This window comes from Phascolarctos cinereus, unplaced genomic scaffold (genome assembly GCF_003287225.1).
Source record: "Phascolarctos cinereus isolate Bilbo 61053 unplaced genomic scaffold, phaCin_HiC Scaffold_7;HRSCAF=346, whole genome shotgun sequence".
NCBI lineage: Eukaryota > Metazoa > Chordata > Mammalia > Diprotodontia > Phascolarctidae > Phascolarctos > Phascolarctos cinereus.
The window spans coordinates 80,668,751-80,696,630 of NW_027556180.1; the positions used below are offsets into that span (position 1 = coordinate 80,668,751).

General features: G+C 36.4%; 1 protein-coding gene across 2 annotated transcripts in view; it reads right to left on the reverse strand.

Annotated features, from left to right (window-relative positions):
* The window catches only part of ADAM23 (ADAM metallopeptidase domain 23), a 244,957-nt gene that overhangs the window by 66,548 nt on the left and 150,529 nt on the right, over positions 1–27,880 (reverse strand). For both annotated transcript variants that reach the window (XM_021008754.2, XM_021008750.2), the window contains exons 9-13: positions 27,276–27,341; positions 17,029–17,097; positions 13,310–13,473; positions 3,073–3,157; positions 1,736–1,826 (exon numbers count right to left, since the gene is read on the reverse strand). In XM_021008754.2, the coding sequence (XP_020864413.1) occupies positions 1,736–1,826; positions 3,073–3,157; positions 13,310–13,473; positions 17,029–17,097; positions 27,276–27,341 (475 nt within the window). The remainder of the gene's footprint in view (positions 1–1,735; positions 1,827–3,072; positions 3,158–13,309; positions 13,474–17,028; positions 17,098–27,275; positions 27,342–27,880) is intronic.

Genomic DNA, 27,880 nt, shown 5'->3' on the forward strand with positions numbered 1-27,880 from the left:
TTTCCCTCTCACTAAAGATGACCAGGCCCTAGAAAACAGACTGTAAGACGATTATTTAAAGTACTTCCAAGTGTCAATATTTAAGAAAAGTCAAAATTCACAACCAAATTCAATTGCAGAGAAATCTCTATCTAAACAAATAACATAAAAGAACAAAAAATTTCAGGAAGGAGGGTTATTCATTGAATTTTCTTTAAACCAAACAAGGTGCTGTCATTGACCTTGACCCTGCATCTAATCCAGCCATAAACAATTCAGTCATTTCCTGAATCAATCTAAGCAACACTTGCTGCTCAGCTACAGGGTCTTATAAAAACCAAGTTTTGGTGGTACACCTATCACTTCATGTTCTTCTTTAAAGGTAACAATGAAAACAAAATGAATCCTAAACATTCCCTCTATGTATGTAGCTGTGCGACTATGAGCAAATCACTTAAACTTTCTGAATCTTAACCTTCTCATATATAAAATGGGGAAAACACTACCTTCGGTACCTACCAACCTCACAGGGCTGCGGTCAGAATCATCACTGCAATAATGCATTCTGTAAATCTCAAAGCACTATATAAATGTCAGCTTTAATAATTATTATTTTCTTTAGGCATTAGACATTTCACTGCAAGAGAGGTAGCCTTTCTTCTTTCTTTTGCAATTGGGGTTAAGTGACTTGCCCAGGGTCACACAGCTAGTAAGTATCAAGTGTTTGGTCTGAGGCCAGATTTGAACTCAGGTCCTCCTGACTTCAGAGCCAGTGTTCTCTCCACTGCGCCACCTAGCTGCCCCCAAGAGACATAGTCTTAATTACTTTGGAGGTGTTCATGCAAACCATGGATAAAAAAGAATTACTATAATTACTATTGTCATTACATGAAAATTTGTGCACATCTTGGGGAAAATAAACAGTAAGCAAAAGGTAAATAAATTAAAAGAATCCACAAGATTTAATGAACTCAGTATGTTGAATGCTACCACTTGCTTACAATGGCTACTGCATTGCTTCTTGAGGGGGAGGAGGAATCACAGAATCTTAGAGTGGGAAAGGACCTCAGAGGTCACCTAGCCCAATCTCTACCTTAACAAGAATCCCTTCCACAATGCTGCCGATAAGCAGTCATCTTACAGTTTTCTAAAGACCTCCAGTCTCACAAGTCAGCCCAATCGATTCTTGCACAGCTCAAATTTTAATGACTTTTCTTATATTGAGCCCAAATCTGTCTCTCTGAAACTTTCACCAGTCACTCCAAGTCAGGCCCTCTGGGATGGCCCACACAAAGTCCAGCTCTTCTTCCACATGATAGCCCTTTAAACATCTGAAGGCCCATTGAACTGAATAGTCACTGCAAATGTAGTTTATTTCCATAGATCATGGAAAGTAGTATGTTTCCGACTATTTTTATATGGTGCCAATGTGAGTGTAAAATTGAAGAAAATGTTAAAGTCAGCCTTACAGGGCATTAAAGAGATGACCAATACATTGCAAACATGGAGTAAAAGGACACGTCATTCCTGCATGTAGACATATATTTCTGTACTATATTTAGAAAGGGAAAACTACAAAAAACAAATGTGTTGACAGCTGAAACTGGAAACTGCCCATTTTATAAAAGCCTGTATTATAATATTTCACTTATATATCTATACACAATAGGAAGTAAAAGAATAATTTCCTGCCACACATTTGGTTGCAGAGAAACACACAGGGCACAAAAGTAAGAAAGATGGTCAATGCACGTACTTGGCTTTCTGCTAGAAGGTTCCCACTGGATTCCAAGGTTTTGTGCCAGACTCTGAGATAATCCTTGTGCCACTGCCATTGGAAGACCATACTGTTTTCAGAGTTGAAAGTGTGTGGGAAACATTTGAGAGAGTGCACAAAGCTAGTTATTATTACTTCATAGTTACCAAATCATCACCTCAACGTCCTATGCTGTAGGTCACACCTTACATTATCGATGAACTTTACACACACTTAAATTTTTACCCTTGAATCATGGCCCTAGAAGCAGATTGCTTCTGTAATTCAGTGGTCATCTTTTTTCCATCTTCCTCCATGGAACTGTCAAGCACAGATACTTCAAGGCTATCCCATTCACATACTGAATCCATATCAACCCAAACTACAACTAAATTAGTTATCAGATGATAAGCATGCTGAGAGGGGCTCCCAATCAATAGGAAAGTTCACAGGATAATTTTAATTAATCCCACACCAACCCATCACGCTTTTGGTATTGTTAAAGGGTAAGATTTTGACTTTTTGCAGGGGTGTGCTGAAGCCAGATTGAACCAGCTCAAGAGAGCTGGTTGTTTAATTTTCAGTGTGAGCATTTTACACCCTGGGTATCAGCAAACACTATAAATCAGGATTTGATTTGTTTTGTTGACTGTCTAGACTTAAGAAAGTAAAGGAGAAATTGTTTTAAAATGCAGATTAAACTTAAAAGTGTGTTGCGCATATAATTTTTGAGAGCCAATTGTTAAACATTTACCAGCACACCCCCTGATTATGATCCACTGTTTCCAGAAATTTTTACTGTACAGATAGTACAATTACTAGAAATTAAAGCATTGAGACATGTAGGAAAAAGGAAGGGATATTTGATTTGATCAGAGTGAGAGAGAAAAATAGGTATGGAAACAAATGATAAATAGATGTTGTATTTAAAGGCAGAAAGAAAAGCCACATCTATAGTATAAATTAAATCAAAATACAATGGATCATTCGCAGACTACTACAATTTTCAGAAAAGGCACATGAGGAGGATTGGTATACACACATGTAAAATAATACTTTATCTTTGGAAATCCAAAAGAATTCTGTCAAGCCCCACATGGAAATAAATAAACCTTTGTTTTGTGAAACTAAGGACCACACTGGGAGTGCTGAGGCTAATACAAACCATGGTTCTACTTTTTTTGATGTTGCCACTTTCCTATACAACATGGTAGCATGTAGTAACAGGAGTGCAAAGTAGTACGTGGCAGAGGAAGGTAGGAATTTGGGTACTAAAGCTGAGGTAGAATCAGGTCTGCAGATAAAGTCACACTTTAAAAAAGCTAACCAAACATTACCTCATTCACTCCAACTCCCCTTGTCTTGGAACAAACACCTCCGAAGTAACTCAGACTACTTCTCTTAAAGTGAAATATCACACGCCTTAAGAAAAGAAAGAAAATACTGTCAGGAAAAATGAAATCAATAACCAGATAACCACTCCTAAAACATAGGGGCAAAGCTATTCCTTTTCCACATTTGACACATACACACACAGAAAAGTGTATGGACTTAAAAAATGTAATCCAATACATAACTACATATCTAGCTGATTTAGTAGAAAGCACACTAGCCTTGGACTCAAAAGACAAGAGTTCAAATCCTTTGCTGAATGGCCTTAAATAAATCATTGGACTTCTCAGATTCTCAGCTTCCTCATTTGTAAAACAGGAATAATACTCACTGTACTTATTTCACAGAATAATTGGGATAACCAGGTGTTTTAATGTGTGCAAAATGCCTTATTGCTATAAAGTCTCAAACAAATGTTAATTTATAATGATGCTCATTATAAAACGTTTTAATGAAAAATAAGAAAGAGTTATCCAAAACAACTACCATGACATAACCATGAGTAATGGCACATCACATAAATGCACCTTCACTGTGAACCTGAGCACATACATGCCATCTTCATCCAATCTGTTACCAGGTTTTTGTCAATTCTGCTTTTACAACATCTCTCATGTGACATCCCATCTCTCATCTTCAGGCCTTTTCTCTGGCTGTCCTTCATGCCAAGAACACTCTCTTTCCTCACATGACTTCCCTGGCTTCTTTCAAACCCCAACTAAAATCCCCCCTGCTACAGGAAGCCTTTCCCAGTCCCTCTTAATGCTAGTACCTTCCCTCCCTTAATTGTTTCCTATTTATCCAGTAGCTAGCTTCTTTTTACTTATTCATTTGTTTGTTGTCTCCCCTGTGAGACTGTGAGTTCACTGATGGCAAGAGCCGCCCTTTGTCTTTCTTTGTATCCCCAACACTTAGCACAGTGCCTAGCACATAGTCGTGCTTAATAAATGCTTATTGACTGAATGACTCTCACATCTGACCCCTTCTCCCTCCTCACATGGCCACTACCTTACTTCAGATCCACACTACTTCTCACATATGATATTGCAAGAGCTGCCTAGCAGGTGTACCTGCATCAGGTCTCTCACCCCTCCAATTCATCCTCCATTTAGTCGACAAATTGATATTCCTAAGGCACAGATCTGTCCACATCACACCCCTGCTTAAGACGCTTCAGTGGCTCCCTATTGCCAATATGACAAAATACGAAACCCTCTGATTGGCATTTATACTCCTTCATAGTCTGGCTTTAGCCTACATTTCCAGCCTTACTGCATGTTACTTTTCTTCCTGCTTTGCAGTCCAGCCAAACTGGCCCTTTGTTGGTTTTCTCCAATTTGTTCTGTATATGGCTTGTTTGTACACTTATTTTTGCTTATTGTTTCCTCCATGAGAGAGAGGGAAGGGGGGAGGGGGGAAGGGAAGGGAAGGGAAGGAAGGAAGGAAGGAAGGAAGGAAGGAAGGAAGGAAGGAAGGAAGGAAGGAAGGAAGGAAGGAAGGAAGGAAAGAGGGTAGGAAGGAAGTAGACAGGGAAAAGGGAGAGAGAGGGAAGGTTAGAAGGAGAGAGAGGCAAGAAGAGAGGGAAGGAGAGGAAGAGCGAGGAAAGGATATAAGAAAAGAGGGAAGGAGGAAGGACAAGAAAGAAGGAGGGAAGTAAGAAGAGAAGGAAGGAGGAAGGATAAGAGAGAGGGAGGGAGGGAAGGAAGGAGAAAGAAAGAGAAGGAGAGAGGAAGAAATTGAGGAAGAAAAAGAAGGGAGGAGGAAAAGAAAGTAGGAGGGAGGAAGGGAGGTGGGAGGGGAAGAGGGAAGAAAGGAGAGAAGAAGAGAGGAAGGAAGAAGAGAGGGAGGGAGGAGAGGAAAGGAGGAAAGGAAAGAGAGAGGGAAGGAGGAAACCTTTCTCCCCCCAATAAAATATAAGCTCTTTGAAAGTAGGAACTTTTCTTTTTTTGTCTTATTGTCCCCAGTGCATGGCACATAGTAGGCACTTTAAATGAAAGATTGTTGAATGGATAAATACGCATGACAACCACACACATGGTGTACAAAAGGTCCTAAGCATCAGGACAGGTAAGGAGGCTATGTGCAGTCTAAAAGGGACGTGTTCTGCTGAGCCTTTGGAGTGCTGGGTTCTGCTCTTCATTAATTATATGATCATTTGGGGGAAAAAACTCATAACATCTCTAAAGTTTGGTTTCCTCCTCTATAAAATCAAAATAAGATATTTTACTTTGAAATGTTCATGGCCAGTCTTGGCTCTGAGAAGAGCTGGGAGAGAGCAGAGGTCACGGAGTGCTGAACATAATGTCAGCCTCGTTTGATGCTCTATCAGTTTGGCTGAATTGTTTTCCCCTTCTTTTTTCTTCTTTGTTATAAAGGATAGCTATCTGAGGGGGAGCAGGATATATTAAGAAATATATGTGGTTCACTTACCCCTTAAAGGATTAAGACACGGTGATATATATGAAAGCATTTTGAGGAGTATATCAAGTGCTCCAAAATGTAATACTATTGCTTTGATATAGTAACTGATTAAAGTAAATAGTCTGTTGGCTAAGCACATTAATCTAGTGGGAAAAAAGATCCATTTTACATGAAAAGTGTTGCCAAAAATACATTTCTCTACTTCCATAAGACACCCAGTCAGTGCCTGGAAGGAGCTGCTGAAATAACTGGCTTCACTTGGAAACCCCTCCATTTCCATATTTGTTCACCAGTGGCCTTATTCATTTATTTTTCTGTATAAATCTCCATATTTTTAAAACAGAAAAATGATATCAATTATTTTTATCCTTTCATAATGTATGTAGATATTCTGTGTTGAAATCTACATAGGTTAGTATGTAAATTCAGCACCAGTTACTGGGATTACAATTATAGCAATGGTGATGATGATGATGATGGTCAGTTCTTGTTGCAGCTGCCACACTAAAGTATGCAGGTTAGGTAAATGGCTGTGACTGGAAAGAAAAGTTACTTTACTAGAGGCCACTGTTTCTAGGTGCCTCCCCCTTCCAATCTGGCCTAAGCCTAGGTCTGAATATATAACATCATTCCTGTGCTTAAGAATCATCTGTGGAGGGGCAGCTAGGGAGAGCAGTGGATAGATCACTGACCTGAGTTCAAATCCAGCCTCAGATCAGACACTTGACACTTACTAGCTGTGTGATCCTGGGCAAGTCACTTAATCCCAACTGTCTCACAAAAAAAAAAAATCCTCCATGGCACCAGACCACTTTTACGACAAGATATAAGCCCTTCAGCTTAACATCAAAGCTCTTCACAGTCTGAGCCCAAGATGACTTTCCAGACTCTCTTCACATCACTTCCTCTCACATCTTCAATGCTCCAGCCAAAAGGGACTTGGGTCTGGGTCTGCTAGCTGTTCCCTGTACTCTGCATTGCATCACCCACCTCCAAATATACATGCATGTGTATGTATGTATGTATACACATATATGTATATGCACACATACGTGTGTATGTATATATGTGGGCATGGATATATGTGTATGTATGTATTTTGTAGGTGTGTGTATATATATATATATATATATACATACACACATACACACACACACAGCGTATATGCTATAAAGGAGATCTAGAGAGAGAGAGAAAGCATATATAGCTGTAAAGGGGGGAGAGAGAGAGAGGTTAGAGAGGATAGAGAGTGTGCATATATACATACTGTAAAGGACATATATAAAGGTTATATATTTTATATTATATGTATGTGTTATACATAATTTGTAATAATTATATATAATTGTCATATAATAATATATAATATATCTTCTTTACAGCATATACATGCTGTGTATGTGTGTGTGTGTGTGTGTATAGTGTGTGTATATGTGTGTGTGTAAAGGACAACCTCCCTTACCCACGTTGTCTCTCATACCAAAATGTATTTCCTGTTTACTTCTGCCTCTTAGAACCCTTTGGTTCCCTGACAGCTCAGTTCAGGTGCCAATGCCTTTCCTTTTCTCTTTATTTCTTGCTTTCTTCTTCAAATTATTGGACGCTTATCTTTGTCAATGCTGGATCCCACCACTACAATGGTAAGCCTCTGGAGGGCAAGGATAGTATTTTGCTTTGTATTTGTACCACCAGCTCCTGGTATGGTGCATAGCACATAGCAGTTATTTAACACAAGCTTGTTGAATTAAGGAGGAAGAAAAAGAAGGAATAAGGAAAATAGGGGTATTATTGGTATCCATTAATTCCTATCTTGGTGGCTGCTTATTTCACTTAATTCTAAGCAATGAAGCTAAACTGGTCCATCTTGTTTTGATTTAAACTCAGTTCTTATATTGGATCTAAATTCACAAATAGTAATTATTATTCAGGAATTGTGAAGTTTTTATTCATAAGTAACAATATAAATCCTATTTTCATGCCTCACTATAGCATGGAGATGCCCTTGGTTTCCTGAAAACTATGCCAACTGAGGAAAAGCTCTGGCCATTTTCACCAGGCTGGAAAGGTTCCAAGTATGGGCCTAGCAATAGACAATGTCTGCTGTTTGAGACTCATTACCAAAAGCTTGGCCAATGAATGACTGATCCAGGGCCACACCCACAAAACAGATAATTATCATGTTCCCTTGATAACAATAATAATGGCAGAAGTATCACAGCACTCATTCATTTTTCTTTTGGTAGTTTTTTCTATTGAATTTTAACCTATATAAGTAGATGGGTTAGTTGGAATTTGTTTTCTAGTCAATTTTCCACTTGACCTCATGCCTAAGTGTTTTGAAGCAGAATTTTTAAATGAAAGGAAATTGTCAATTAAATAGTTTAAGTTCCTACAGAAAATTATACTGAGAAAATTTGTTTACCTTCCTTTCTTCCCACTCTCAACAAACTTAATTTTGATCTTAAACTGAATTGTCTCAGCTCCTTTAAACTGAGAGAAATTTCCACTCTACATAATTTTAGTTATTTAAAAATAAAATCATTTTAGTGGAGTGGCATTACTCATAGTTAGCTGGCAAATGAGTTGTGAGTCATTCTGGATATTTCTAAGATCTGTTTTCTTCCATGAAAATAATTCAATATTTCTCCTTTAAAAAATGCCACCTGGTTTATAGAAAAGGATTATTGCACACATTGAGCTAAAACCACCACATTTAACCATAGTACTCTCACCATCATCGGTAGAACATAGTTTTTAAAAAATTGCAGATGTCATGACCTTGAGAAACCTCATTAACTGATGAAGACTAGGCTCAGATAATATGTGATATAGGAAATACTCAAGAAAAAAAAATTGAAAACAGCATCACTTTAATTTTTGACTTGTCCGTCAAGTATGGGACCCATTTTCTTTAGCCCTATTCCAATTCTATTCATTAATTTGCTGATTTTCTTGAAAGACAATTTTGAATACTAAGACAATACAGTTGTGGATAAAGGCAAATCAATCCGCTGGTTGAGCTTCCTCAATAATAAAATTATATAAACCTCAACGCAATCAGCTTTCTAAAGTCAACATCTGGATTGCTAGTCTAGCAGTGGTGTGGGACTATGCTGGAAATCAGGGCTTGCTAGTCACTCACTTACGTTCTTCTTTTGTGTAGGTGGACTACTGTTCCCTTAACTGTGCCTTTTTATGCCAACCTGTCCCTCAGCATCTCCCTTCTGGAAGTAACTATTCCTTTTGAGCCAAGCCTGGGAAAAAATGGCAGAAGCCCAGTCTTAGTTCCAGCCTTACTAGTCAGGCCACCCTAGCCCCTGCCTCTTGTTCATTGCACAGAGAGAACCAGGATACAAATTTTTTTTTCTGTGCCATGGAAAGTAGGAAAAAATTAAAACAATAATTCTCTTTTTTTCAGCTCTAAACCTCCAGCCAGAAATAGCACTCTGGCAAAATACTGCAAGCTCAATTTCTTTTTCTTCCTCTCTCTCCCCCCGCCTCTCTCTTTCTCTCTCTCTCTCTCTCTCTCTCTCTCTCTCTCTCTCTCTCTCTCTCTCTCTCTCTCTCTCTCTCTCTCTCTCTCTCTCTCTCTTCCCCTCCCTCCCTTCCTAAGCCTCCCTCTCTCCCACTCCCCCCCCCAGGTATTTCTCAATCACTGCATTGAGCAATGATACACATGGACTGGCAACTTGCCCCTTAGGAAGTCACTGGCCTTATAATTTCTCTGGAGGAAGTAGAAAATGAGGAAAGAGGAATGAAAAATCATGAAGCGAGTCTCAAGAGTCCTGACCAGTTCCAGCAATGCAGTGCCTGCCCTGTATTTCTTGCGCATGATTTGATCATACCATTTCAGCCTCAGGAGTCTGGCATTGAGAAAGTTATAGATATGCAGGCTCCCTTTCAGTTCAAGAACAAATTCAAAGACAAAAGTAAATTAAGCAAGAAGTAATGAAAATGATAACGAATTATGTCACTTAAAAAAGTATTAGTAATTGGTATTTCTTATCTCAGCCCTTTAAGTTCCATACAAATTTGAATAGCTTGAAAGTTTTTTTAAGGATATTTCTAAAAGAAGCCTATACTGGCATTCATCCATTTTATAAATAGTTATCTGGTGTCATTATGTACAAGGTTATAGGAATTACAGGTTATGCAACAATGAACCAGACATGGTCTGGACCTCAAAAATTGTACAATACAGCATAGAGGAAAATACACACGCACACAACATATATATGTGTGTGTGTGTATATGTATCTATACATACATATACATGCATGTGTATATAAAATAGCAAGCAGAATATAGTCAGCTCTATATGAAAATTACAAAGTACTATGGAAGATAAGAGAGGTCATATCTGATCTCTGAGACCTAGAAGCACCATACAGTGGAAAGAATGGTGACATTGGGTTCAGAGGAACTGGGTTCAAGTCTAGCCTACAATGGTTACTACATGTGTGCCTCTGGGCAAGTCACTCAGCCTCCCTAGTATTCAGTTTCCTCAGCTATAAAAAAAAACAGGTTTGGATTAGTTGGTTTCTGAAGACCTTTCAAATTCTCGAGCTATGATCCTGTAGCTTATAATCCTAAATCCATCCTAAGTTCCAGTTGAAAGCTCTTCACAGATTTAATGATGGCTACATGTCCCCCGGCCATGCCTTTTCCAAACTAAACTTCTCCCATTCCTTCAACCAGTTCTCACAAGGCTTGCACTTAACATGCTTGACCATCTTGGCTCTTCCCTGGATTCTTTCCAGATTATCCATACCCTTCCTAATATATAACACCCATAAATGAACATGATACTCCAGATGTGGTTGAATGAGGGATATCATAGGGCAATGGGAAAATCACTTCCCTAGTCCTAGACACTGCACCTTTATGAATTTATCTTAAGATTTTTGGTTTTTTGGCTGCCAATTTTACATTGTTGATTCATATTCAGCTTGAAATTTACTAAAAAAAAAAAGATATTTATAAGACAAACTACAATCTAGGCAAGCTTCCCCCTTCCATCTTATTCTTATGAAGCTGGGTTTTTTTTAACCCAAGTATAAGACTTTGCATATTTTCCCTATTAAATTTCCTCTTCTGAGAACCACTCCAAAATCCTAGCCTTTCTAAATATCTTCACTCCTGACTTTATTATCAAGTGCATTAGCTGTCCCTCTGCATCTCATGGCCCTCGACACAAGATCTCAAATTTGAGGTGCAAATTTGATAAAGACCTCTGTCAGGATTCTCTCTATATGTTAAAACCACTGTTTCTCAAGCAGTATTCCAGGGAGCTCTGGTATTCTTTTGTGTGTGTGTGTGTGTGTGTGTGTGTGTATGTGTGTGTGTGTGTGTGTGTGTGTGTGTGAACAAAAGTTATGTGAAAATATTCCTTGGTAACAATATTTGTAGTTTAAAATGTGAAATATAGGGCAGCTAGGTGGCGCAATGGATAGAGCACTGGCCCTGGAGTCAGGAGGACCTGAGTTCAAATCCGGCCTCAGATACATAACACTCACCAGCTGTGTGACTCTGGGCAAGTCACTTAACCCCAATGGCTTCACAAAAAAAAGAAATTTTAATAAAATAAAATGTGAAATATGGAATAAGTCATGTATCAAAATACTTATGTAAGAAAAATTGAAGATATTCAAATAGGATTGGTCTCCAATATTCATTTTTAAATTTATCTCACCTTCCTTCATTTTAAGAGATGTCATACCTGCAGACTCCAAACCAGCATGGATGAGTTCTATTATTAGACGTCAAGCTCTAAAATGTTTCAAGGCTAAATTAGTTTGGGACATATTGGTCTAGATCATAAGTGAAAGTGTTAACAGTGGATTAGTTTCTTTGCTTCAAGTATTTCATCCAATAAACTTCCTGATCTTTGTAAATTTTTTTCTAAATTAGCTTTTATGGCATGTTTTTTACAATTTTTTTTTACAGTCATGGTGCTTACAGTGACCCACTTAATGGCATTTTGGAGAGTCAGCTGCTCACTGCCCATATATTCAATGCAGATTCTTGATCCAAGAGTGCTGCTATGATATTTTCATAAATTGTGAAGACATTCACTCTCCAGGAATAGTAAATTGAGTTATCCAGCTAGTTTGCATGCCAGCTTACAATATGCTGATTGACTTTCTAATGAGAGTGTGGAATGTATCCGGTTTAACACACATCATATTGTCTTCGCTTTCAACCTCCAACAAACTCAGATCAATTCGAATTTCCACAGAAAGAGAATGTTTCATTGCGTTGGCTAGAAGCAAAAACCAAAGTAAAGCCCTCCAAGTATAGTACCCCCATATGAGATATTTATAATAAATGACATAAGAAGATACTGACCTTCAAATTTCTTCATGCATATAGTAGAAAAATTTTAATCCCTACCAAATCAGCACTGATTTTAGTTCTTTAGCTTTTTAAAGCCTAAGTTATCAATAATCTGTAAAGTAGAAAAGACAAGAAACTGGCTACAAAGAGGTAAGATGTTTTGCCTAAAACAAATCATTGGAGGAACCACCAATACCTAAATCATATATGGTACCCAGTTCAGTGCTTGATCTACTCAGCAATATTATAGTTCAAAGTCGCTGTCCACATTCAAGTTCTACATTGAAAGAAAAGGAGATCTTGCCGAAAGGGAGGTTAACTCGTCTGGATCTTTCAAGATGATTAATAGCCAAGGGCTAACATTTAATTCCTTTGACCAGCATTAATCTAAATATGACCGTCAATTTTTGGTTTTATAATACACTGATTTATAATGGTTCTTTTTATATGTCATAATGGAATTCCAAAGGACATCAACTTTCAAGTGCACCGCATTAATATACAGCTAAGCCCCCATAGAGCCCCTATTATGACATGAAATCAGCTTAACTGTTGGTCAGATAATGTGCCCATATGCACACATTATACTACTAGGTACAGTCATCTTTAAACTTCTATATTTAAGCCCAGTCACACGGACTACAATGTCATTCATTCATTCAGCAATTATCTGAGTTGCCACTATATGCAAAGCACTACACTAGGTAGCAGGGTATATAAAAATGGATGAAACATGGTTCCTGTCCTCAAGTAACTAATAGATTAGATAATATATTGATGAGATGTTGTAAGGAATATAATAGGCACCACACCAATGGTTCAAACTAAGTCCTAGGACTAGGTATCAAAAAATCTGATTTTGAACCCTGGCTCTTCCACTTATAAGATGGAGCCTTGGACAAGTCACTTCAGTTGTCTGATTCTCCACTTCCATACCTGTGAAATAAGGATGATGATGTCTGCACTGCATACCACACACAGTGGTTATGCAGACGAATAAGATAGAAAAGATCAATTATTGTTTTATTAACAACTTGGAAGAAGCACTCACTTATGGCTAGGAGGGGAAGAGAAGGGAACAAGCATGTATTAAGCACTTACTTTGTGCCAGGTACTGTGCTATAAAAATAATACCTCACTTGATCCTTACAACAACCCTAGGAGGTAGCTGCTATTATTACAGATGAGGATGCTGAGGCAGACAGACATAAAGTGACTTCACCAAGATCATACAGCTAACAAGTCTCCGAAGCGGGATTTGAGCTCAGGTCTTCTGACTTCTGGCCCAGTGCTCTGTGCACTGTGCCACCTGGGGAGGAGAGTAGGAGTGCTCGCTATAGGAAGTGACTTCCTGTGCCCAAAGCAGAGCGAAACAGGTAAGGGAGACACCAGACATCTATGGAAAAAGCATAGAATGGCACCTACGAGATGAGGTGAACAGCATCCACGTGCTGCTTTATTCGTTGTCGGTATTTGGAGAATTCATGGAGCATCTGGACGGGGTCAGCCCGAATGTCAATGTAGTCCTTCTCTGTCCATGTTTCCACAGCCACCAACACCACCCTGGTATTCAGCTGCTCCTTGTAAATCTGGGAGTAAAGACAGGACAGGCACAGGAGTAGAACACTGGGTCAAACGTGCACAGCTAGCCAATCAGAGTCGGTGGAAAGACAAGACGGGTAAAGTGGGAGGGAAACATGGGGAAATCATTAGCTCAAGATATTGAGGAACAATTCCCTATTTTTATCATTTTATTTCTTCTCCAGAAGAAAATTAACTTCTACATAATAAGTTATATAAGAAGATTCTGATCTTCAAATTTCTTTATGCATACAGTAGAAAAACTTTAACTACTACCAAATCAGTACTGATTTTGATTCTGTAACTTTTTAAAGCCTAAGCTATCAATAACCTGTAAAGTAGAAAAGGACAAGAAATTGGTTTGCCTAAGACTGCATAGCCAATCACTAGAAGAACCACAAAGACCATAGGTTCTCAAAGGTATTATAGCATAGCACAAACACTAGCAGGCCCTACCAAGATGGAAGAGCTTAGATAATAAACCTGACAACACACTCTAGGCCTACTGTTTGTGAATCAGCCCAGCTAAGTTTAGAAAGGCTCAGCAAGAAGGGTGATGATTCCTTTGGCTACAAAGTCATCTGACTGAGTCATGCAAATTTGTGATAGACACTGGTACCACGGCTCTTGGAAGTTTTCAAGTATAATTCAACATTACATTACTTACTTTCCCTACTATATATCTGCTTTGTGAATAGCAGAACCACTCAGACACTGTCTGTTGTACATTCTAGAAGAAAGTTAATCCTCCAACTGTTAATGAAAATAGAGAAGTAGAAATGGGGGGAGGGAAAATTACCATACTTCAATTAGCCTGAAGTATCAATGGTTCCTCTTACTATATTTCAACAAAAGCTAATTAAATTTAAATATATTTTAAACTAGTATTATTTAGCTTCAAAATCTTATACAGTACCATGAGGAATAATTCTTAATGCAAACAATATTTTGTAAAATTAGGAAGTTTCTATACCTTGAAATATTTCATTTGAAATTCACTTGGAGGAACAAAAGGTCTAGAATCTCAGGGGAAACAGCATTTAAAGAGCTCAAATTACATGGAAGATCAGTAATCATCAAGAGTTACCAGTAAAAAAAAATAGAAAAGTAGATGAATGGAATAGACTAGATAAAGAAGAATAAGGAAAAATAAATTCAATAACTTAATGTTTGATAGATTTGAAAACATAAATTACTTGACAAAAAATTGATGTGACAAGAACACTTTGGAAAACTAGAAAACAGTCTGGAGGAAATTAGAGTTAGATTAGCATTTTACACCACATACTATAATACATTTGAAACAATCATGTGAACTCAATATTAAAAGTCATACCATAAAATAAATTAGAAGGAAACAAGATCAGGTATCTTTCACAGTTATGGTTAAAGGAAGACTTAAACAAATAAATGTTAGCAGTAATTATAAAAGATCAAATAGGTAATGCTGATTTATATGTATTTAAAAACTTTGGCATAAGCAAAATTGATACAACTAGGGCAATCGGAGGAAATTTTTGTACCAAATTTCTCAGACAAAGATTTGACATATAACAGATATATGGTATTAAAAGGTACTGTGGTTCTATGGTCATGTAAGATCAAGAGACATTCCTCAAAAGCTAAGTGTTAAAAGGATATAAACAAATTATCCTCAAAAGAAGAATTGTATACTATTAAAAACCATTTGAAAGATTGCTCCAGATCAGTAATAATAAAAGAAATGTAATTCAAAACAACTGTGAGATTTTACCTCATACCCTACAAACTGGCAAAGATGGGAAAAGTCAAAGTTGGAGAATCTGTGGAAAAAGAGGCACACTAATACACTATTGGTGGAGCTACTCATTGGTCCAAAAGTTTTAAAAAGCAATTCAGAATAGTGCTAAGATGACCAAAATGTTCATACCTTTTGTTGCAGAGGTCCCACTGCTAGATACATAACCAAGGATGTCAAAGACAGAAAGAAAGGCCCAATATGCACTAAAATATTTATAGCAGCATTGTAACAGCAAAGAAGTAGAAACAAGATAGAGGCCCATCAATTGTGGAATAACTAAGCAAATTGTGCCATGTGAATGTAACAGAATAGTAACTATTCCTTAACCAAAAAAAGGAAGGGGATGTGAAGAATACAAAGAACTGATGAAAAATAAAGCAGAATTACAAAAACAATATACACAATGATTAAGACAATATAAATAGAAACAAACAATGTAATTACAACGGAAAAAATCTAAAAAAAAAGAAAAAAACAAGTCCCCCTTCTTTTTTTGCAGGAGTTGAGGAATTATGGGAGTGAAACAATGACTATACTGTCAGACTTCATTGATGTGTTATTTAATTTTGCTGCATTTGTTTTCCCTCTTTTTTGTTTTCTGTTTCAGCAGTGGCTCTCTAGGTAGGAAAATGAGGATAGAAGAATATATTTGTAAATGAAAAGTGTTGTAAAAACAGAAGAGTACAATTTTTAAAAAGAGGAAGGTTTAGTTTTTCATTCTGTAAAATAAAACTAATTATGCAGAAATATTAACAAATATCCCTTTCCAAAAAATAATCATTTTTTCATCATAACTTCAAAGTAAAAAAATGTTCATCCATCATCTTATGCAATTAATTTCAACAATAAAAAAGTTAGTTTTTTACTACAAAAACTAACAGGACAGCTAGGTGGCACAGTGGATAGAATGCTGGGCCTGGAGTCAGGAAGATGAATGTTCCTGAGTTCAAATCCAGCCTCAGACACTTGTTAGCTGTGTGACCCTGGGCAAGTCACTTACCCCTGTTTTCTTTATCTGTAAAAAAAAAAATCGAGCTGTAGAAGAAAATGGCAAACTACTCCAGTATCTTTGCCAAGAAAACACCAAATGGGGTCATGAAGAGTCAGGCACAAATGAAACACCTGAACAACAGCAACAAAGGAAAACTAACAAGAATTAAAATTAAATGAATTCATCAAACCAGCTGTGTCTTTAATCAAAACTCTCAGAGTTTCAATCCCACCTTTACATAACATTTTAAATTCTTACATGCAACTTAAAAATAGATTTTTTTTCCCATCAGAACTTTCAACTCCACTTTGTTTTCTATACATACTATTAGGGTTAGATACTCTGTCCTTAAATGCTGCCATTTAATATTATTTATTAGAGTTTGATGCTCAAATTACAGGGATTTTGTGGTTGAAAAATCATTTGAAGGTGAGGGAAAAGGAAGATATTCCCCCTATTGCTGACAGTTATGTTTATCTAATGCATTTCCTATGCATTCAAATTCTACTTTTGGAATGTAATACTACCTGTAGGCTTTCTGAAATAATCTAGCTTGATTTAACCTAGCTTTTAGGCAATGATCCATCTCCAAAATTACTCTATGAACAACCAAATAACTTCTTTACCTACTACGTCAGGAACTTTTCAGTTTTGAACACAGTACATTTTGGGAAACTACAAAAAGTGTTCCTGTTATACCTTGTTCTCAGCTGATGCAACATGAAACAAAATTGTCATCAAAAACCCTTTCACCGCCATAAGAATGGGTTCAAGACAAATGTTGATACTTACAGAATCCACGAGGTTGACCACAGACTTGGCAAAGTTGTTGGTATGTGCATGAGAACGGTATTTCTTGTACTGAAATAAAAAATAAATAATAACTAAAATCTAAAGAGTGTTAAAATAATACTACTCAGTTTTCAGGTTCCCTTTAATAAAGCAATCATCTATGTAAGCATTTTGCAAACTTTAAAGATATGTATAGATATATATCTATATCTATATCTATAGATATAGATATAGATATATATCTACCTATTTATCCATCTACCTATCTGTCTATATATACACACATATACTAGGCACCATTAATATATAGTGTAAATCTAGAATTCCAACTGTGGTTTGTGTTGATAGTAAATACTTTGATATTCTACCTGTCACATACTCATTTTTATATTCTACTTCCTTGTTGGACGTAAAGCCCGTTTGACAGAGTAAAAATATTTAGCTGAAGGCTCAATTTCTTTCATTATTATTATTATTAAATACATGTTGTTCTCTTGCTTTGACATCACCTCAACTTCCTTCTGCATGCCAAGTGTATTTGTTCTCTTGACTTTCACATGAGAAGGATTCTGACCACAGCATCCCTGCTGTCCCAAAAGTCTTATTGTCTTTCTAACCTATTAAGGTTTAAAACTGCACTAAGACTTTTGAGACATCCTGTATATGTGAGCATGCAACATGCTACAGAGAATATATAAATATCTATATATTAATATATAGTTATATGTTATATATAATTACATATTACACAATAAGTTTTTAAAACCTGTTTCAAACATGTATTTTAGGGAAGGAAGGAATCAAGAATTTATTAGGTACCTATTATATGCCAGGCACTTTACAAATATTATCTCAGTTGATTGAAGAAATATACTTAAATCAGTATTATTTCATTTTTTTTAAGGGAATTGGGGTTAAGTGACTTGCCCAGGGTCACACAGCTAGTAAGTGTCAAGTTTTTGGTCTGATGTTGGATTTGAACTCAGGTCCTCCTGACTTCAGGGCCAGGTGCTTTAACCACTGCGCCATCTAGCTGCCCCTATCAGTATCATTTCATAAAGAAACTATGGGAAGAAGTGCTGATTACAGCTTATTAGAAGAGGTCTATCATTTATTTTGCAGGTGACTTTAATTTTAACAAATATCCAAATATCTGCTACATGTGAGGGCCTTTTTTATACATTCTTGACTATGAAGCTGTAAGAAATAGTATTAGCAAATTGCTATTCCTCCACAGGTGGGTGCTCATTATGATTCTACAAATCGTCATACAGAAGAGGCTATGAAAAATCTAAACTGCAGCTTGTACATCTTATAAGATTGGGTGCATTATTTCACTTGTACAATAAGTCAAACACTAGTTCTTAGAATGATTTTTTCAATAATAAAAGGGTTCCTAAGTCTTTTAAATTTTAGGTCTGTTAAAGCTTAAATTTGGCTTTGCTCATGTACAGGATGTAGGGCAAACTTTCTAATAAAGAAACAGTACCATTTTTTTTTCTTATCCAAATGAGTTTCCCTTACTACATGAAGAACATTTAGATGTCTCAACAATAAATAAGGAAGGTCCCTCCCGTTACCTGAAGACAAGATTAAACTTTTCTTCCAAGTCCTTGGTCCAATCAGCTGCCCGGAAAGTTTGCTGTTGCTAGAAACATCTGATCTGGGTATGTAGTCCATTTATTTTTAAGATTCCTCTTAAAATCAAACCCTTCCCCTCTCCTTATATCTTGCATTCAATAGGAAAAAATGATAAAGTCATAATCTTCAGGAACTCCTGAGCCAAAATTCATTTTTCACACCACTGCGAAAGGGGTTAGGGGAAGGGAGATTTCAGTAATTAACTCTCACTCTCATCCCTACTAAACTCAGATTGTGAAAAATCTGAGCATCCTCACAAACATGCACATACACACTGCTACACAGCACGGCATGAAGATTTATGGAGTCTTATTTATTTGTTACATTTGGAAGACAGACTAATGAAATCTGTCACCCTGGTCATCAGAACCATAACATGACAGAAGTGCATAAAAGCTCAAAAACGCTTTGCCTGGGGGGAGAGAACTGCCTTTCGAAGATATACTTCTATCCCTTAATGAGCTCTTACTGGCAAAATACTAAACTCCAACCATCCTTCATCACCCCTCCCCCTCAATAGTTCTTTTAAGGCAGCACGGATCATCACAGTGAATGTGGCATGTTTTCTAAACCCCACACCCCTAATTTCTAAATGCAGAGTTGGCTACAAATGAGTTTCAATGGTAAGGATTGTGCTTTCACCCCTCAATAAATTCTGAAAGCCATTCACAAGTACATTTAGGAACTCCTCACAAGAATCAATCACCAAGAAATTAGCAAGTAACTAGTTGTGCCTGAGCATACAAAGACAAAAGTCAATTGGTCTTTGTTCCAAACCTTGTGACCAAGGTTAACAAACTTAATTGCATTAAGCCTCAGTTTCCTCACCTATAAAATGGAAATAACCATACCTATAGTTCCTACTTCACAGAGTTAGAGTGAACAACAAATGAGAAAAGGTATGTAAAGTGCCATATGTTTGAGCTGTTATCAAAGCAGCTAGGTGGCACAGTGACTAGAAGGTCAGACTTGGACTCAGGAAGACCTGAGTTCAAATCTCGCCTGAGACATTTATTAGTTGTGTGACCCTAGGCAAGTCATCTAATCTCTTTCAGCCTGATTTCTCTGATCTGTAAAATGGCATAATAATAGCACTTACCTCACAGGGATGTTGTCAGGATCAAATAAGATAATAAATCTAACGGGCTTTGCTAAGCTGAAAACACCATGTAAATATGAGCTCTTATTATTATCATAATATGGATAGTACTGCGGACTCAGACATAGAATGCATTTGACAATAATTTTAGCATATTTTTTCAAAGAATCATTTTGCTTTTGAAGTAAGACGAATGATGACCACACTATTTGATCACACGACACTAAAGATGACCACAATATAGAAAATTTAAAGCGATAAAGTAACCAGGATGATTTAGCTAAAAATAGGGTGTTCCATTGGCAAAATTAAAATAATGAAAAGAAAAGTAAGAAAAATAATATTATATCTTGTGGGATCTAAAAGGAAAGTAATTTAATTTGAGCACTGTTAAAAGAGCTCAAATTCCAGAATTTCTTAAAAAATAGAATTGTCATAGGAAGAATCTGCCCTCTACTGGTTGTTGACAACTTTTCTTTCTTTGTTCCTTCCTTATTTCAGAAGGGGAACAAATAAAATGCATACAAAACTAGATCATTTATTTTGATGGGTAATCCTTTGGTGACAGCCTCCATTCACAACTAAACCAAAGGCACTTTGATAGCGCCATGATTGCATGAGTGTAGGGATGAGTCTTCTCCGACCAAAGATGATTAGGATGTATTAGTCAAAGAAGAGATGGTTCACTTTTCTTTCACATGGCTACTTTCTACAACAAATGTAAATAATAAACACTGGTTTCAAGAACAATTCTTGCTCTCTTCACAATTGTGTAACCTTTTCTCTTCTTGTTTTATACATACCTAGAATTTTCATCACAAAACACACCAGCTCCTGTTCTGTGCTTTTGCACTGGCCATCTCCCATACCTGGAATGCTCTCCCTCTTCACTTAGGCCTTTTAGTTCCCTGGCTTTCTGCTGGAGCCATCTCACTTTCTCCAGGAGGTCTTTCAAGTCCCTACAACTACCTTTCCCTCTGAGTTACATACTATCTATTTTGCATATATCTTAAATGCATGATATTATTTCCATGTTGTCTCCTCTATCAGAAACTCCGTGAGGACAGGAAGTGTTTTTGCTTTTTTTTTTTTGTACTCCTAGGCTTACCACAGTACCTGACACACAGTAAACACTTAATAAGTGCTTATTGACTGAAGTTAATACAACACGATAGAAATAACAAATACCTGTAGTCTCCAAATGGCCCTTGTTACAATAAATGTATGCAGCCTAGAAACTAGATTCCATTCCCTCTTATCTACTTCTAGGACCTGACTCAATTAATCATCACCTCTCTATCAGCGCTTTCTCATAACAGATCATAGATTTAGACCTTAGAGACCATCTCATTCAAACCCTTCTTTTTACAGACAAGGAAACTGAGGCCCAAAGAGGTAAAGTGATTTGCCAAGGTTACACAAGTAGTAAACACCAAGAGCAGGATTTGAACCTAGGTTGTCTGACTTCAGAGTCAGTACTTTTATCATTATACCACACTGTCTCCCTATGATACCACACTGCCTCTCATGGGTACCACACTGCTCCCTATGGTACCACACTAGTTCTCATGCCTCTCCAATCCTATGAAAACTTCCAAGCTACTATCTCCTCTCTCTCCTCCCCTTCACTGTTTAGCTTCTTGAAAAAGTTATCCATACCCAAAGTCTCACTACCACTTCTTCCTTACTATTCATTCTTTCCTTTAGCCTCTTGAAACCAGTCTTTCATTCCTACCACTCCAATGAAACTGTTTCCACAAATGACATCCTAGTCAAGAAATACAATGGCCTTTTTCCAGTCCTCATTTTAGATCTCCCTGATTTCCTCTCAATTCTTGACCCTGTCTCAAAATTTCTATTAGATCTCTTTACTTCCTTGAACTCTCATATCTGTGCTTTCTGTTATATGCCAATATTCATTGAACATTTCACATTTATGATTCCAAATATTACCTCTGTTTTAAAGTACTTCCAAGGTCATCTTGACTCCTAAGAAGATGAAAAGCAGAAAACTATCTTTCCAAAAACAGCCAGCCCTACCCATGTTTACTTAATTACTTAACTTTGTTTTACATTGGTTTCCTTCTCATTCTCTTGAATATGTGGCCTCTTTGATAAATATATTTTATGTATATGTTTTAACACCAAGCACACTGTAGATATTAAAAAGTAAACTGTTTTTGTTCATGGAATCAATGATAATAATACTCTGTTCATAATATTGTGGTAATTATTGGTTCTAGATATAACTTAATTGTTAATATTATTCAATGTTACATTGCTTTACGTATCTCGACACAAAAAAATGGCTTTTATCTCGTTACAGTGGAGTTCAATAGAAATGAAGAATTAATAATGAATTAGATTTGTATTGAATGTATATGTATTTATACATATATATACACATATCATATACCCAGTCATGAGACAGTATTATTGAATTGCATGATAAATAAATGACCAATTATTTTCTGAGCAGTTTAGTTGGTTTATATTTAGTTGGACAGACACTACTTGGAATATCTGGGCATTTTAGATTGCCTAGCAAAATTATTTCTATAAAATTCCAGCTAACATCTACCTCCCAACTTCTGTGCATGGAGGGAATTCTGAGAAACCTACAGTTTGCTTTTAATTTTGAGCACATTTCTAAGATTTGAATTTTTAAAAGAGAAAACATAAAGGAAAAATATTAAGCACTTCTGCTAATACAGCAGTGCTACATTTCTATTAAGATAGAATTGATTCTGAATAATAAAATGTTCCCAGATCTATTTTATGGGAGGCAACATGTTACAGTGAAAAGAACAAGGGCCCCAGAGTCAAAGGCCCTAGGTTCATATTCCATCTCTGGTGCTTCCTAATGTTGTGATTCAAGTCCAAGAGTCTCAATTTCTTTGTCATGAGAGGGCTAGACTAAGACCAAAACTAAGGCTTCTAAGGTCCCTTCTATTTCTGAATATATGATCCTAGGATCATTCCTCAAGGGTAAGGACTTTTTTTCCTTTCACTGTATCCCTAATACTTAGCATAGTAATGCTAAGCACATAACAAATTTTTTTTGTCTTTTGTCTTTTTTAACATTTATAATCAATCTCCCCTATTCCATAGATATCTAATGACTCTGAAAAGGCATGTAAAATGAAATAATCTTACTCTTTTTTAACCTTATTGAAAGGAGATTTTGTGCTCACATTTTCATTCACTAAATTATTTTCAAGCCTTTGAATCAAGCTTTTATCTGAAGTTGAGAAAATCTTGTCAAGCTGCAAATAAGACACTTTGTGCAAATGGAGGTAAAAGCTTATTAAGTTCATAGGCTTCTTAAGTTCCCCATAGAGATTCCTAAGCAAAGATGATTCTTGAAAAGCCTTTAAGGAGGGGTTCTTAACCTGGGGTGTGTGAATTTGGTGAGAGAGACAGAGAGATGAAGAGAGGAAAGGAAAGAAAAGGAGAGGAGAGGAGATGAAGGGAGAGAGAGAGACAGACAGAGAGAGAAAAGACAGAGAGGAGGTTTCAATATATTTGGTTTCCTTTATGATCATACGCATTTTGTTTTATGCATTTAAAAACAAGGGGTTCATTGGCTTCTTCAGACTGACAAAAGGGTCCCTGACACAAAAAAAGCTAAGAGCCCTGCTTTAGAGCATAGTATAACAGTTTTCTTTTTTTTTGTTTTTGATAATAAAGAAAATGAAAGGTAGTTTAAATTGAATCCTCTTGGAGTTTGTACCACAAATTTGCCAGCACTGCTCTATAATTAAGTAGGCTGCAGGTATAACTTTGGGCTCTTTATTCACTCCAGAATATCTCAACCAATTTTCTCTTGGACTAGGGATTCTGGGTATTTATTTTTAGCTGAAATGTTACAATAAAACCCTGGTGAACTACTTTCAAGGCCCAAATAGGTTTAGAAATTAGTTTCTGTTGGCCAGGTACTAAGAAGCTTACTTCAAAATTGGGCAATTTTTTCTTTCCTAATTGAAACACAACAGGTAACTCTGGTATTCATGAAGGCAAAATATACACAATTGTCAGAAAACCAGTATTAGATTACTCTGCATAAAAAAGCAAGTTTAAATGCAAATATAGGAAAAACAGTTCCTTTTCTAGTGTGTAGGAGGTCTAAATTATGTGTATGAGCAAAATGGTCATTTCTAATTTAAGGGGGTAAAAGTTTGCTTTCATAGCCTCTGATTACTCAAATATAATTTGCATTTACAGCATATTTGCCTTTGGTCTTTATTCTCAACTGAAACACCATCCTTTAGAAATATCTTCTTTTGAAAAAAAAAGTTAATTATTTGATTCTAACTAGCAAAACACCAATGAAAGGTGCTATCAACTGTTTCAGCTGAGCTATTTAAAGAATCTCAATCTCTGCCAATAGTCTATGATTCAATGAAGAAAGGTTGATGCTAATATTAAAGATCCAGAAAATTATCAGATACTAGGAAACTAATAATTAATTATCCCACTTAAGCTTTCCTCCCTAATGTTTAAAGTTAAATCCTTTGATATCCAGTCTGGTTTACTGGAGGCAGAACAGGATAGTAGAAAAAACACTAGCTCCAGAGACAGAGGACTTGGGTTCCCACTCCAAATCTGATGCTTATTTCCTGTGTGACCTTGGACTTAACTTCTCTAGGACTTCTCATTTTCTTCATCTATAAAATAAAGGTGTGTCTGATGTCCCTTCCAGATTTAAATCTACGAGTCTCTGTACTGAGTGTGAAACCTCAGAGATACCTGAATATAATATATGTATAGTAAATAGATGCATTAATGTGTATATTTTCTATATGTCTTTAGAGAAAATGCTCAGGTTGAATATAGAAAATATTCATACCGAACTAACATATCCAATTGTGCCCCACTAGAGACTAGAAGCTAGCCCATTTTAGAACAAAGAGATTATAATTTTAGATCCAATGACCTATAAAAATTGCAGTTATTCACTGAATTATAGTAATCTACTTGGACCTATCTTTTTTCTGTTTTAAGCCTTATTATCTAAGGAAATAGGCACACTGCCAATGTTCGTTTTCTATGTCACAGCTTTACATCTCATACTCTCACACACACACGCACATACACACACACACCCCAAAACAAAAAAATCCCAAGACATTTAAGTCAGCAAAAATGTCACTCTTATGTACCACTTTCAAAGATAGCTAGCAGATATAGACTTGATCAATAGATCTGCAAATAACTAAAATGACTCACAAAGATTTAATGACATAAGACTTCCAGATTTTGATGGACTAAAATGATTCTTTGCACAAGTATCTGGAATAATTTCTAGAAAATTGTAGTATATAACAGACCTTTTAAAAAAAAAGAAAAAAAATGCTATGTCTGAATCATTCATAGGAAAAATTATTAAAACTATTGTTTCCATAAAAATAATCTTTTTTTCTGCAATATCATAATTACTAAGATAAAATGAGATTTTATATAAAGCACTTGACACAGTGACCAGCAGGCACATAGTAGATGCTATATAAATGTTTATTGTCCCTTTTCCTTTCCTCACTCCAGAGGCAAAAGCTTTCATCACTATTTTTCCTGACTTTAAAAGAGAGACATAACAATAGTGGTTCTAAGTTTTGGGAGTCAAGAAAAGCTCAAGCCATTGAAACTGTCTGTCCAGCAACTTATGAAATTATGTTCTAAGTCTTGGAAGTGAATACTTGATAACTCATGTTTAAAAAATCATTTTGCGTATTAGGCAAAAGGATTTGCCTAAAAGATAGATTTTCCCTCCCTTATCCAAAATGGCATTCTGTCACTGAAAACTGCCAACATTTCTCAGTCATGTAGACATTCTAAATTATACCTTCTTTTCTTTCAAACCTGCATCTTGGAAAGAATTCCACTTAAAACTAGAATAGGGCAAGGCAGCTAGGTGGTGCAGCAGGCAGAGCACCAGCCCTGGAGTCAGGAGGGCCTGAGTTCAAATTTGGCCTCAGACAAGTGACACTTACTGCCTGTGTCACCCTGGGCAAGTCACTTAACCCTGATTGCCTCAGGAAAAAAAAAGAAAAAAACAAACGAGAGTAGTACTCCACCACCCAAGGTAATTACAATAGGCTTTTAAAATAGAAAAAGGATCTAAAAAACGTTATCGTGAAATTTCCATCTTCAAAAAATGTGGCTTAGTTTTTACACCTCTGTGGGATGAGTGCAAGAATAATTCCACAATTAGGCTGATTTAGGTTCAGAATCAAAAATGCAGATCAACTCAGAATCCCAAAAATCTCAGAACACAAAGGGAGCTCAGAGGTCATCTAACGTACCCTTACCTTTTCCTTACTGACCTAAATTTGGCTATGCACCTTCCACCCACGCTCCTAATGAAGCACTCTGTGGTCAAGCAGGGTAAGTCCAATCCCTCTGCCATATTCAGCACCTCAAATACTCAAAGAAAGCAAATATGTTCCTCCCTACATTCCTTTTTTTCCAAACTAAACATCACTAATTCCTTTAACTGATCCTTAGATGGTACGTTCTTAAGGACCAAATATCTTTGTCACCATCCTTGGGTTGTTATTGAATTTAAATGCAGTACATGTTAATTTATGCAACACCAGTGATCATCATGGGGCTCTCACTTTTTTAGTCACAGACACAGGTTAATACCTTAAAAATGACTTATGGACATTTTTTGCCTTTGCTGTATAGATGTGTCTCTGAGGAAATCATACACTTCAATATTTCAAAAGATCCTTGAATTCACTTGTGTAGTGACTCCCTTCATCAGTACACATGTCAACCCCTCCATGGCATAGCTAATGGATTTAGGAGTTGCTATGGTTCAAAAGAAGAAATTATCATCCAATGATCAACTATCTGCCACAAATCATTTACCACAATCTATAACAATTTCTAGGGCCAGCATTCCAGAGCTTATTTGTACCATGGACCCCTATGATACTCTGGAGAAGTCTATGGACCTCTTCTCAGGATAATGTTTTCAAATATATAAAATAAACAGGATTGCAAAGGAAATAAACTATATTGAAATATAATTATCGAAGCAGATGCTTTTAAAACCAAGTTTACAGATTCTAAGTATTCAGAAACCCTGTTCTTCAGGGTGGAGGTGGGAGGTAGAGGGGTATGTCAAACTAAGATTTTAGTAAAGGCAAGAAATAAAGCAAAAATAAAAAACAATAGTTCAAAAACTGATGAGGATCATTACACTGAGTAAAACTGAAGAGCAATAAGATATTGCTCATTAAGAATAAATCTCATTCTTGATCACGATTATAATACACAGGAAAAGTGTGAAGTTGTGTAGGTAATGTAAAAGCCCATTTTCAAATGCCATAAGATATATTAAAAGTGATTAAATAGCTTTTGAAGTTCTCTCTAAAAAAAGAATAGAGGATTTTTAAGAGCAATCTTTCTTCTCAACAAGCAACACAAAATGATTAGCTGGAAAGTCAAAAAATATTTTTGCTAAATTAGGTACAAAGCATGGCATCTTGCCATCGCTTACCATTTTATGATCATTGACAATCATAAGCTCTAAGTATTTCATTTCTTCAAACACTCCACGAGGTGCCTGTCAAAAATAAAAAAGTAATCAGAATGACAAGTGGATTAGAAAAATCAAGACAAAACACCTCTGGCCTTGGCAGATTGGGAGACAGATCCTAATCTTAGCTTCTTTATTTATATACTCCATCAACACCCTGCATGTGACAAAAGCAAAAGATGAAGGACCCATTTAAGCCCATGGGTGAAATTATCCATGAGGTCAAGAAGCAGGATGTGCACCATGCAATTCTGTTAAAAGGATAAGCTAAAAGTCACAGTCTAGTATATAGAATAAATATAATGGTATTGTGGTATTAATGTAGACAAAACAAGAGGTGGATGATATTCTTCATCCTGTTATATCTGTCTTAACAGAGACGTGATGGACTCTGCTGAATGAGATAAGTATTTTTGGATGTGGCCAATATGGGACTTTCTTGTGTTCGACTATGCATATTTGTTACAAAGCCTTGGTTTTTCTCTTTCCAATGGTGGGAGGGAGAGAAAATAAGTGCCTGCTAATTGAAAAATGAAATAAGCTGAACTTAGAAGAAAATAAGATTG